We start from the raw sequence: 14,048 nt of genomic DNA on the forward strand, positions 1-14,048 counted from the left end.
ATTTCCAGCATCCGCAGTATTTTGCTTTTATATCACTTTGGATACTGTTGGGGGGGATGACCTCCCAGGGGAAAGCAGCAACAGCCAAGTTCGTGGCACCACAGATGGCTCTGTTGCACAGCAGGTGAGGAAAAGGAGTGGAAGAGCTATCGAGATAGGGGATTCTATCGTAAGGGGTGCAGATAGGTGTTTCTGTGGCCGCAAACGTGACTCCAGGATGGTCTGTTGCCTCTCTGGTGCTAGGGTCAAGGATGTCACGGAGCGGCTGCAGGACATTCTGAAGGGGGAGGGGGAGCAGTCAGAGGTCGTGGTACACATTGGTACCAATGACATAGGTATAAAGAGGGGGGGGAGGTCCTGCAAGAAGAATTTAGGGAGCTAGTTAGCAGATTAAAAAGCAGGACCTCAAAGGTTGTAATCTCTGGATTACTCCCGGTGCCACGTGCCAGTGAGTTTAGGAATAGGAGGATAGAGCAGATGAATGCGTGGCTGAAGAGATGGTGCAGGAGGGAGGGCTTTAGTTTCCTGGATCACTGGGTCTGTTTCTGGCAAAGGTGGGACCTGTACAAGTTGGACGGGTTGCACCTGAACCAGAACAGGACCAACATCCTTACTGGGAGGTTTGCTGCTGCTGTTGCAGGGGGTTTAAACTAATTTGGCAGGGGAATGGGATACAGAGTGGAGGTACAGTAGGGGGTGATGCAATATAGAAGAGAAACTGAGTCAGTCTGGAAGGCAGAGCAAATACAGACCTGTTAAGGCACAAGTGAAAAATGCAAGGCTGGATTGCATCTATTTTAATACAAGAAGTCTTACTAGTAAGGCAGATGAATTGAGGGAATTGATTAGCACATGGGAATATGATATTGTTGCTATCACAGAGACATGGTTGAGGGAGGGGCAGGACTGGCAGCTCAATATTCCAGGGTATAGAATCTTCAGGCGTGACAGGGGAGGGGATAAAAGAGGAGGTGGCATTGCACTATTGATCAAGGAGTCAATTACTGCAGTAAGGAGGGATGATATCTTAGAAGGTTCCTCAAATGAGGCCATATGGGTAGAACTTAAAAACAAAAAGGGGGCAATCACTTGGCTGGGAGTGTACTATAGGCCTCCAAACAGTCAGGAAGAGAAAGAAGAGCAGATATGTAGGCAAATTTCAGACAGATGTAAAAATAATAGAGTATTAATAGTAGGGGATTTCAACTTACCAAATATCAACTGGGATAGTCTGAGTGTAAAAGGCTTAAAGGGGGCGGAATTCTTAAAATGCATACAGGAAAGCTTATTAAGTCAGTAAATAGAAAGTCCTACAAGAGAAAGGACAGTACTGGACCTAATCCTAGGGGATGAAGCTGGACAAGTGGTAGAATGTCAGTGGGGGAGCATTTTGGAGATAGTGACCATAACTCTGTAAGATTTAAGGTAGTTGTGGAAAAGGACAAAGATGGACCGGAAATAAAGGTACTGAATTGGGGGAAGGCCGATTTCAGTATGATAAAACAGGATCTGGCCAAAGTTGACTGGGAGCAGCTACTTGTAGGAAAGTCTATATCAGACCTGTGGGAGTCATTTAAAGAGGAAATAGTGAGGGTTCAGAGCCAACATGTACCCATTAAGGTGAAGGGTAGGACCAACAAGTCCAGGGAACCCTGGATGTCAAGGGATATAGAGGAATGGATCAGGAAAAAAAGAGAGGCTTATGGCAGATTCGGAGCACTGAAAAGAATGGAGGCCCTACAGGAGTATAGAAAGTGTAGGGGGTACTAAAAAAAGTAATTAGGAGAGCGAAGAGGGGGCATGGAAAATCACTGGTGGGCAAGATAAAGGAAAATCCCAAGGTGTTTTATTAGTATATTAAGGGCAAGAGGATAACCAGAGAAAGAGTAGGGCCCATTAGGGACCAAACTGGCAATCTGTGTGTGGAGCCGGAGGACATAGGTGAGGTTTTAAATGATTACTTTTCATCTGTGTTCACTATGGAGAAGGACGATGTAGGTGTAGAGATCAGGGAGGGGGATTGTGATATACTTGAACATATTAAAATTGAAAGGGAGGAAGTATTAGCTGTCTTAGCGGGCTTAAATATGGATAAATCCCCAGGCCCAGATGAGATGTATCCCAGGCTGTTATGTGAGGCGAGGGAGGAGATAGCAGGGGCTCTGACACAAATTTTCAAATCCTCTCTGGCCACAGGAGAGGTACCAGAGGACTGGAGGACAGCGAATGTGGTGCCATTATTCAAGAAGGGTAGCAGGGATAAACCAGATAATTACAGGCCGGTGAGTCTAACATCAGTGGTTGGGAAGTTACTGGAAAAAATTCTGAGGGACAGGATTAATCTCAACTTGGTGAGGCAGGGATTAATCAGGGATAGTCAGCATGGCTTTGTCAGGGGGAGATCATGTCTAACTAACTTGATTGAATTTTTCGAGGAGGTGACTAGATGTGTAGATGAGGGTAAAGCAGTTGATGTAGTCTACATGGACTTCAGAAAGGCTTTTGATAAAGTCCCGAATGGGAGATTGGTTAAGAAGGTAAGAGCCCATTGGATCCTGGGCAATTTTGCAAATTGGATCCAAAGTTGGCTTAGTGGCAGGAGGCAGAGGGTGATGGTCAAGGGTTGTTTTTGCGAGTGGAAGCCTCTGATCAGTGGTGTACCACAGGGATCGGTGCTGGGACCCTTGCTGTTTGTAGTGTACATTAATGATTTAGACATGAATATAGGAGGTATGATCAGTAAGTTCGCAGATGACACGAAAATTGGTGGTGTTGTAAATAGTGAGGAGGAAAGCCTTAGATTACAGGACCATATAGATGGGCTGAGTAGTGGCAAATGGAATTTAATCCTGAGAAGTGCGAGGTGATGCATTTTTGGAGGACTAACAAGGCAAGGGAATATACAATGGATGGTAGGACCCTAGGAAGTACAGAAGGTCAGAGGGACTTTGGTGTACTTGTCCATAGATCATTGAAGGCAGCAGCACAGGTAGATAAGGTGGTTAGGAAGGCATATGGGATACCTGCCTTTATTAGCTGAGGCATAGAATATAAGAGCAGGGAGGTTATGGTGGATCTGTATAAAATGCTCGTTAGGCCACAGCTGGAGTACGGTGTACAGTTCCGGGCACCACACGATTGGAAGGATGTGATTGCATTGGAGAGGGTACAGAGGAGATTCACCAGGATGTTGCCTGGGCTGGAGCATTTCAGCTATGAAGAGAGACTGAAAAGGCTAGGGTTGTTTTCCTTAGAGCAGAGAAGGCTGAGGGGGTAGGGGGGGGGACCTGATTGAGGTATACAAAATTATGAGGGGCATGGATAGGTTAGATAGGAAGAAACTTTTTCCCTTAGCGGAAGGGTTAATAACCAGGGGGCATAGATTTAACGTAAGGGCAGGAGGTTTAGAGAGGATTTGAGGAACAATTTTTCACCCAGAGTGTGGTTGGAATCTGGAACACACTGCCTGAAGGGGTGGTAGAGGCAGGAACACTCACAACATTTAAGAAGTATTTAGATGAGCACTTGAAACACCATAGCATACAAGGCCACGGGCCAAGTGCTAGAAAATGGGATTAGAATAGTTAGGTGCTTGATGGCCGGCACCTACACGATGGGCCGAAGGGCCTGTTTCTGTGCTATATAACTCTATGACTCTAACCCAGGAGCAGGATATTTTAATCCTGGTAATGTGTAATGAGACTGGATTAATAAATTACTTCATAGTAAATGATTCTTTCGGCAAGAGTGATCATAACATGATAGAATTTCACATTCAGTTTGAGGGGGAAAAATTCAGGTCTGAAACTCGTGTCCTAAACTTAAATAAAGGCAAATACAAGGGTATGAAGATGCTGTTAGCTAAAGTGGACTGGAAAATAAGTTAAAAGTTCAGACAGTAGAGAAGCAATGGTAGACATTTAAGGAAATATTTCATAACTCTCAACAAAGATATATTCCATTGAGAAAGAAAGACGCTATGAGAAGGATGCACCATCTGTGGCTAACTAAGGAAGTCAAGGATGGTATCAAATTGAAAAAAAAGGCATATAAAGCTGAAAGATTAGTGGTAGGTCAGAAAATTAAAAAAACTAGCAGATGACTAAAAAAAGGAGAGAAATTTGAATACGAGAGTAAACTAGCAGGAAATATAAAAAAAGACAGTAAAAGCTTCTACAAATATATAAAAAGGAAGTGTAGTTAAAGTAAGCATTGTTCCCTTAAAGGATGAAACAAGGGAATTAATCATGGGAAACAAGGAAATGCCAGAGACTTTGAACAAGTATTTTGTATCTGTCCTCACAGTAGAAGACACAAAAAGCATCCCAAGAATAGTAGAAAATCAAGGGGCAAAAGGGAGGAACAAAATAATCTCTATCACTAGAGAAAAAGCACTAGGAAAACTAGTGGGACTAAAGGCTGACAAGTCCCCTGGACCTGATGGTCTGCATCCTGGGGTTTTAAAAGAAGTGGCTACAGAGAGAGTGGATGCATTGGTTGTAATCTTCCAAAATCCCCTAGATTCTGGAAAGATACCAACGGATTGGAAAACCGCAAATGTAACATCTCGATTCAAAAAAGGAGGGAAACAGAAAGCAGGAAACTATGGGCCAGTTAGCCTGACATCTGTCATTGGGAAAATGCTAGAATCCATTATTAAGGAAGTAGTAGCAGAACATTTAGAAAATCATAATGTAATCGGGCCAAGTCAACATCGTTTTGTAAAACAAAAATAGTGTTTGACAAGTAGGGCGGATAAAGGGGAACCAGTTATTTAGTGTATTTGCATTTCCGAAAGGCATTTGATAAGGTGCCCCAGAAAAGGTTATTATACAAGATAAGAGCTCATGGTGTTGGGGGTAATATTAGCATGGATACAGGATTGGCTAACTAACAGGAAACAGAGAGAGAGAGTCAGGATAAATGGAGCATTTTCAGGTTGGAAAGCTGTAATTAGCAGCGTGTCCCAGGGATCAGTGCTGGGGCCTCAACTATTTCCGATCTATATTAATGACTTAGGTGAAGGGATCGGGCACATTAGAGCCAAATTTGTGGACAATACAAAGATAGGTAGGAAAGCAAGTTGTGAGGAAGACACAAAGTGTCTGCAAGGGGTCTCCCTTTTAAGATAGAGATCAGGAGGAATTTCTTCTCTCAGAGGGTCATTAATCTTTGGAATTCTCTTCCCCAGAGAGCAGCGAAGGCCGAGTCATTGAATATACATTGAAAAATCTCAGGTCATGCATGAAATCTTGGGTCCTCCGTGAAATCGGTCATTTTGCAAACTTAGCGTGTTTTATTCATTGACACAAAACTCACCTCGCTGATTGGCAGATGAGGGAGAGCTTCCGGTGCAGTCTCGAGAGAAGCAGTCTCAAGCGTTGGCAGACAAGTGAGAATGCCAGAATGATCAAATCAAAAACGGCCACAACCATTACTGCAGCACATTGAGTAAAAGAATTTAGAAGCCAAATTCTGCATGCCGATGGTGGATACTGTTTTGTACAAGTTGCAATGTTTTGTTGCATCACACAAGGTGGGCAACGGTTCTGCGCCACTTTGAGTCCGAAAGCCAGCGCAGCAGAAAGAGAGCATCCAACACTGCACTGCTGGATAACGAACACGCAAAAACAAAAATTGTCGACAGAGAGCTCAGAAAATCGTCAACTGGTTACAATGGAACTTGTGGGTGCTTTTGCAAGCACCACCATACCATTGTAAATTTGATCACCCAATGCTATGGGTATTCATTCAACGTAATATGCAAAATGGCGGTTACTTGTCAAGTGCAAATAAACTACGACAGGACCACATATCAAAGGTTTATGCTATGCATTGAGATGAAGTCTCAGATTTTGAGTCTTTTGCAATTATTTGTGATGAGTCCACCGATGTGCTGCATGTTTTGTTTGATTTTATGTCTGCTAAGGCCAAAGATGTAGAGTCAGGAAAGCGAACAGTGCTCGCAGACTGTGTCCATTTAGAAGCTGTTATTACACTATAGCTTCCCAAGCGATAATCAAAACTATTTTAAAATACAGTGCAGAGTTTACTGACAATGCAACTGACAGGACAAAATCTTTCAAATCTGTGCTCCAAGGTGTAATGCCGAATGCTGTCCATATTACATGTAATGTACATATAATTTCTCGTCAGTGAGCTGTGGAAAAACGAGTTTTGTAATGTCGACAAACTGGTCAACTGCATTAAAAAGATCTTCAGACACTGCTCTAGCCACAAGTTTCGATACAGACAACACATTGCAAATGTGGCTGAAATGGCTGGAATTGGAGAAACAAAACATCTCCCTTCCTCCAGAACCAGTAATTACATGTTGGAATTCTTGGTTTCAGGCAGTACAGTATCACGCAGCTCACCTGAAATACTACTCAGATTTGGTCTCAGAGCAGCTCACACTGGCACCGAAAACACAGGTTTTAACAGACATTGTAACCCTTCTGAGCGATGCTCAGCTGAAAGAGGTTCAGTTTGTTGCCAAGAATACTACATGATTTAATCACTTGGTTTGAATCTCGACATGTCACAATCCACAAAGTTTACAATAAAGTAATGGATGTACTGTTCTGGGCTGAAGTGCAGTCAAACGAACAACACTCTGATGATGCTGAATTAAATGCCTGTGCTCAACAAGTGTTTTCTTGCAGGCGAAGAATTTCAAACAATATTACTGCTACAGGGTAGAGACAGGCAGTGAAGAAAAAGCAGCTCAGAGGTTTCAACAACCTTCTGCGACATTCCTGAAAGCTGTGCATATCTTTGGCCCTGCACAAATGCAACTGTTGATGGTGGATTTAAACTCGTCTGATGCAATTCCTGGCTTTGACAAGAACTGTAGGCTTGTACTTTGCCTGTGCTGCAGGTTTGGAACTCTGTGGAATGCAGAATCCCCCACCTTGCAATGCTAGCACGGCACTGACTCACAATTCCAGCTAACTCTGCGGACACGGAGAGAGCTGTGTCTAAACAGGGACAGGCGTTCACAGTGCAGAGACAGGGAATGAAGAAAGAGACAGTTGCAGGTTGCTCTGTTCTCAGATTCAACCACTGACTTCAGTGCGTAAAGAATGTGACCTGTTTATCGACAGCTTTTTACAATAGTTTTTGAGTATACAATAAATGCTTCGCTTTTTAAAAAAATTTGTTTTGTGGGATGTGGGCATCGCTGGCAAAGCCAGCATTTATTGCCCATCCCTAATTGCCCTTGAACTGAGTGGCTTGCTAGACCATTTCATAGGGCAGTTTAGAGTCAACCAGATTGCTGTTTTTCATGGTTTGTTGCAACACTATGAAATTTACGATTTAATTATGTGAAATCGTGAAATTCACTATTCTTAAAATGCTGTGACCATGAAATTTGTGAAATTTGACCGTGAATTTGGTAGGGCCCCCAAGTATAAGAGAAGGGAGTTTATGCTAGAACTGTATATAAAACACTATTTAGGCCGCAGCTATAGTTCTGATCACCTCATTACAGGAAAGATATGATAGCACTAGAGAGGGTACAGAGGAGAATGGAGTATTTTAGCTTTGAGGTTAGAGTTGTTTTCTTCAGAACAGCGGAGGCTGAGGGAAGAATTAATTGAGGTGTATAAAATTATGAGGGGAGGAGAGAGAGTGGACAGGATGGACCTATTTCCGTTAGTAGAGAGGTCAATAACCAGGGGGCACAGATTTAGAGTGACTGGCAGAAGGATTAGAGGAGAGTTGAGGAGTCATTTTTTTCGCCCAGAGGGTGGTGGAGGTCTGGGACTCACTGCCTGAAAGGGACGTAGAGCTAGAGAACCTCATCGCATTTAAAAAGCAATTGTATATGCACTTGAGGTGTCGTAACCTACAGGACTAGGGGCCAAGAGCTGGAAAGTGGAGTTAGACTGGATAGGTTTTTCTCGGCTGCCACAGACACAATGGGCCGAATGGCCTTCTTCCGAGCTGCAAATCTTTCTAAGATGCCAGAGGACAGCTGAGGTACATATGGAACCACACTGCAGCAAGACTTTCAACACCACATCCTCTTCCTGCAACTTCAACAGTGAAACAAACTACTGAATTCCACACCCCTCTGTCTGTATTTACCAGCAGAAATGTACAGTTGTTAACACAGGAGTGCTATGCTTACCCAAGCAGTCCAATGCTTAGCAACTGCATTAAGTCGTTCAGAGAAAAACAGGCCAAGGCTCATACTTTATTCTCCTTAAAGTGTTTACGTGTGGTACAGTACAGTGGCACATCAGTACTAACACATCAGGAAACTTGGGGAAGATGGATCAAAACTGCAAAATTGTTATTTTTGCCGACAGTTTTTGTTTTGCCCAAATCTGAGCATAATTTTCAAAAGGAGCAATCTGCAAAGAGGAAGCTGCAAGCTCAGCTCCCTTTCCAAACCCCCAAAGCCCGCAGCACTGACCTGTACTGAGCCATCTCCTCCGCCTGGATTTCTTTGCCCTTTGCATTGTGCCCACCCGCTCCGATGACGATGGAGAAGCAGGCGGTGTAGATGATGCCAAGCATGTATTTGTGTTGACTCCGCTGCACCTCTCTCCCGCAGATTGATTGACGTGCACTCCCAGGGACTGTTTGATTGACGTGTGCTCCCGGGCCACTTTCCCCCTCGCGCACTCCGCCTCTGCAAACCCGGAAGCGAACACTTTGGATGTGCGCCTGCGTTTTGTGGCTGCTCTGCTTGATCTGAAGCGCTGAGTCGGTTTACGTGCTGCAGTTGCTCAATAGCTGTGCTTTTTTTTAACATTGCAAGCTGCATTTCATGTTACAACAGTCAATGTGCTGCAGTTTTTCAATGATAGCGCTTTTTTTATATTGCATGCTGCATTACAGCATTGCTGATTATGCACCTTATCTTCTTTGGCCTGCTTGTCTCGGGAGACAATGGGTAAGCGCCTGCAGATGGTCAGTGGTTTGTGGAGCACCTGCTCCACAATTGCTGATTATGCACCTTCTTTATGAAACAATTTGGCACCTATTTATATTCTACCCTCAGTAAACTTGAGGTCATACAATACTCTGCTGCCCGTGTCCTAACTCACACCAAGAGTATTGTGTAAAATATTGGTCTCCTTATTTAAGGAAGGATGTAAATACGTTGGAAGCAGTTCAGAGAAGGTTTACTAGACTAATACCTGGTGTGGGCAGGTTGTCTTATGAAGAAAGATTGGACAGGCTAGGCTTGTATCCAATGGACTTTAGAAGAGTAAGAGGCGACTTGATTGAAACATAAGTTTCTGAGGGGTCTTGACAGGGTGGATGTGGAAAGGATGTTTCCTCTTGTGGGAGAATCTAGAACTCGGGGTCAGTTTAAAAATAAGGGGTCGTCCATTTAAGACAGAGATGAGAATTTTTTTCTCTGAGGGTCATGAGTCTTTGGAATTGTCTTCCTCAAAAGGCAGTGGAAGCCGAGTCTTTAAATATTTTTAAGGCAAAGGTAGATAGATTCTTGATAAGCAAGGGGGTGAATGATTTATTGGGGGTAGGCGGGAATGTGGAGTTGAGGTTTCAATCAGATCAGCCATGCTCTTACTGAATGGTGAAGCAGGCTTAAGGGGCCGAGTGGCCTACTCCTGCTCCTAATTCGTATGTTCATATGTAAGTGGGTGGTTGATAGTCGGCACGGACTCGGTGTGCCAAAGGGCCTGTTTCAGTGCTGTATCTCTAAACTAAACTAAACTAAGTTCTGTTCACCTATCTCCCATATACTTGTTGACCTACATTGGCTCCTGTTCAAGCAACGCCTCGATTTTAAAATTCTCATCATCTGCGATATCTGTGCTCCTCTAATTCTGGCCTTTTGAGCATCTCTGATTTTAATTGCTCCACCATTGGCATTCCTACCTTCAGATGCCTAGGCCCTAAGCTCTGGAATTCCCTCCCTAAATCTCTATCTCACTACCTCTCTTTCCCCCTTTAAGACACTACTTAAAGCCTACCTCTTTGACCAAGCTAATATCACCTTATGGGACTTAGTGTCTAATTTTGCTTTATAATATTCTTGTGAAGCACCTTGGGATGTATTATTAATTTAAAAGTGCTATAAAATATAAGTTGAGTATTGCTGAAAATAGAGACATTTTGTCAAAGCTTTTCATCTTGCACTCATCAGGACAATCCACAGGAATACCAATGTAAGGGAAAGCAACAAATTTATACTGTTTGAGAAGACAGTGTTGATTGGTTGGCAAGTGGACTCTGATTGGTAGAGGCATTGGTATGAAGAATGCACCAGTTTATGGTGACTGACAACTAACTGCCAAGCTTTGTTTGAAATTGAAACCAAGCAACATGATACTGATTGGTCAAGGCATTGCCCTGAGGAATGAACCAGCGAATGGCTGTAACTTATTTTGTTCAGCTGAAACAGATGCAATATGTGTACATATTGGGTACATGCCCGACTGACAATCTTAAATTGGTTGTCAGTGTAATTCTTGGCACACTGAGGATTATTTAGCAACTGTTGTCCAATTGTGGAATCACATCTAATGTTGGACACTGTGTTTTGAGTTTTGCAAGCACGGGCTGGATAGATACAGTCTGTATCTTGCCTGTTGCGAATAGCAGAAGGGACATGCCGTTTGATACGATCTGCCAGATTTTGGGATGTAAGGCCTATATACCTAGCATCAGACTGGCATTGAAATTCATGTATCACATTACTCATTTGTGTGACAGCAAAATTCTGTTGGTGGCGAACATCACACATGTTGCTACTGCATAGTAGCAGCGTGAAACGGATAGCTTCACTTGTTGCTCAACTTTTTGGGATACATTACCCTTCCAGGCTAACCTGAGCTAGGCTGGGCACTCTTCAGGGCCGAAAATGACGGTCTTAGGCCCGTTCATAAGTTGGCGTGATATACAGCTAAAAATGATCAGATCGCGGTAGCCATTGTCACGCAGGTTGCCTTTGATTCACCCTATTTCAGCGTCAAGCTTGCATGGTGAGCAAATGGTTCGGGCCCTATTTCTGAGGTTGCTGATAAGGCCAATCTTATAGGGCGTGGAACTGTAAAAATCCCAACGCGCGTATTGACCAGTGAAGGTAGGCTTGCGGTAGGCCGTGGTAGAGAACCCCTTAGCAGATTTCTCAACGAGTACAGCAAGGAAAGGGAGCTCATTTGACTGCTCCATTTCAAAGGTGAATTTGAGCGCAGGATGGAGCCCATAAAGACGTGTAAGGAAATTATTACATGCATCTGCGGATTCAAATATTGGGCCGAAGGGCCTGTTTCAGTGCTATATCTCTCTGACTCTATGACTATAGCAAACGTATCATCTACATATCGGAAATACGCAGGGCCCTGTTCTTTGCAGACAGAAAGAACATGTACACACAGTGTGCCTGTTTCAGCTAAACAAAGTAAGTGACAACCATTCACTGGTTCATTCCTCAGGGCAATGTCTTGACCAATCAGAGTCAAGCTGCCTGGTTTAAATTTCAAACAAAGCTTGGCAGTTAATCATCAGTCACCATAAACTGATGCATTCTCCATGACAACGCCTCTACCTATCAGTGTCTATTTGCCAACCAATCAACACTCTCTTCTCATATTGTATAAATTTATCACTTTCCCTTAGATTGGTATTCTTGCAAATTGTCCTGATGAGTGCAAGACGAAAAGCTTCGACAAATTGACTCTGTCTTCAGCAATACTCAAGTTCTGTAGTATTAAAATATAAATTGTTGTTATGGTTGGATTTTTTTCAAGCTTCAACAAGTCTCTCAATTTTGAAGAAAGAAGAAAGACTTGCATTTATGTAGCGCCTTTCATAACCTCCGGACGTCTCAAAGCCAGTGAAGTACTTTTGAAGTGCAGTCACTGTTGTAACATAGAAAACACGGCAGCCAATTTGTGCACATCAAACTCCCACAAACAGCAGTCTGATGACGACTAGATAATTTGTGATGTTGGTTGAGGGATAAATATTGGCCAGGACACCAGGGATAATTACCCCGCTCTTCTTCAAAATAGTGCCATGGGATATTTTACATCCACCTGAAAGGGCGGACAGGGCTTCAGTTGAATGTCTGCTGCAGAAGGCAGCACCTCTACAGGAGTGCCGCACTCCCTCAGTATTGTACTGGAATGCCAATCTTGATATTTGAAGCTCTGGAGGGGGACTTGAATCCAGAACCTTCCTGACTCAAAAGTAAGAGAGCAATCCACCAAGCCACAACCTGTTCTTTGTAATCTGTATGTGGTTCTTTTTCAATGCTAGTCTGACTGGAACTATGAGCACAGATCACTTGCAATCTGAAATAAATGGAAGTTGCTATAAGATTAATTAATCTTGTTCAGCCAACTAGAGGAAGCTCAATATCTTTCCAGGCCAGGGACTGTGCTCACAGGGGCTTCTCAACTTGGCAAATCTCACTGGGACCAGCTGTCCTGGGATTTTTTTTTTTGTTAGTATGTTTTCCCCTGTGATGACAACATTCAAATGCCACAATAAACAAAAAGATCTGGCTAGAGGGGAGCTGGCGTGAGAGCAGATGCCAGGCTTTGAGGGTGGGAGAATATTTTGCTGCTGTTATGGGAAGATGGTCCTGTGACAAAGCCCATATGGAGAGAGAAATACTAGGGAGGCAGCGTGGAAAAAAATGAAACAGTAATGGAAAACAGAGAGAGCAACCGGACGCGTCAAGCCTCACCCATTTAATTCAAAAATGTCGCATAATTTAATTAACGTACACTGAAAAATAACCACAGGTTCGACTGTGGATCAGGTGGAAAAGGGGAATTGAGGTAGAAGATCAGCCATGGTCTTGTTGAATCGCAGAAGAGGCTCAAGGGACAGTATGGCCTACTCCTGCTCCTACATCTTACGTTCTTAACTGGAGTTTCAATCCATTTCACTCTTGATATCATAACTCTCACTCATTCCCCAGAGTTTACAGTTGCATTAGTGCCCATGAGACCAAGAGCAGAGGAACTGGGGAAGACAGAGCATGGGAGAGAAGAGATGGGAATGAAGGAGGGATTGGGGAAAAAACAGGGAAAGGAGGAAGAATAAGGATGGAAAGAAAGAACGGGGAGCAGAGAGGAACATAAAGGTAGGGATGGACAAGGAGGAAAAGATTAAGGGACTAAGGGTGGAAGAACAAGGAGGAGAGAGAGTTGTGAAATCCCAGACGACAAACTGTCAGATTGTTTCCTGTTAATGAAGGACGTTCAGATGACCACAATTCCTACTGACACCTTATTTCAACTGTAGTACAAGGATGTAAAGGGTTATTGCTGAAGACAGTGAGAAGACCCCTCCCATTGTAAGAGTGGTGATGTAACAGTCACATGAGGCTAGGCTTGGGAGAAGAGGTAGCAGCACGATGGATGTTAGCTTGGGAGGCTTGATGAGAATGTATATAGTATTATATAAGTAATAAAGAGTTCTTAGTTGACCTTATCCTGAGTCTGAGACTTTCTCCAGAATGTCCCCGCTACACTACAAAATACAACAACAACACACATCAACCATTGCAGATTTATTGTAGAGCTCTTCCTACTTGATTGCTTGAAAGGTGATCTCAGCTTTTCATGACCCATCATTCATAATAACTTCTTTACTAAACAAATTGTGGGGAAAAAATGACCCAGTGCAAATTGGGTGAAGACTCTGTGTTAAGAGTTTGGTTTGCAATAGTTGATTAGATATGCCAAGGAATCTTGCCAACATCTTCCATTACCTGTTCCTTCTTCCTGCAGTTGGAGTTGTATTGATGCTTGGAGCTGGTGCCAGGCCTGACACAGGTGGCACTGCCAAGGGTCAGACTCCATGAAGCCTGGCTGGCATCAGGATCCTTGTAGTCAGCTCACTGTTGAATAGGATGGGAAGAGTACTGAAGTGTGAGGCATACTGCCCTTCCCAATCATTAGGTGTATCAAATGCAGCTCAACACCAAACATCTCAGGTACTAAATGCTCTAAAATGCTTCAGTGGAAATGTTATTAAAGAAAGAAAGCTGGTCAATACACAGGTAATACCTGCACCACTAGGACAGCCAGGAATTATGTTCTCAC

At 43.4% G+C, this 14,048-nt stretch overlaps 1 protein-coding gene across 1 annotated transcript in view; it reads right to left on the minus strand.

The window, feature by feature from the left end:
• edem2 (ER degradation enhancer, mannosidase alpha-like 2) overlaps window positions 1-8,667 on the minus strand; it is a 45,258-nt gene extending 36,591 nt beyond the window's left edge. The window contains exon 1 of the mRNA XM_068048569.1: window positions 8,426-8,667. Within this exon, the coding sequence (XP_067904670.1) occupies window positions 8,426-8,529 (104 nt within the window). The 5' untranslated portion in view covers window positions 8,530-8,667. The remainder of the gene's footprint in view (window positions 1-8,425) is intronic.
• Window positions 8,668-14,048: the final 5,381 nt, after the last annotated feature.

The sequence above is a fragment of the Heterodontus francisci genome, chromosome 16 (assembly GCF_036365525.1).
Source record: "Heterodontus francisci isolate sHetFra1 chromosome 16, sHetFra1.hap1, whole genome shotgun sequence".
NCBI lineage: Eukaryota > Metazoa > Chordata > Chondrichthyes > Heterodontiformes > Heterodontidae > Heterodontus > Heterodontus francisci.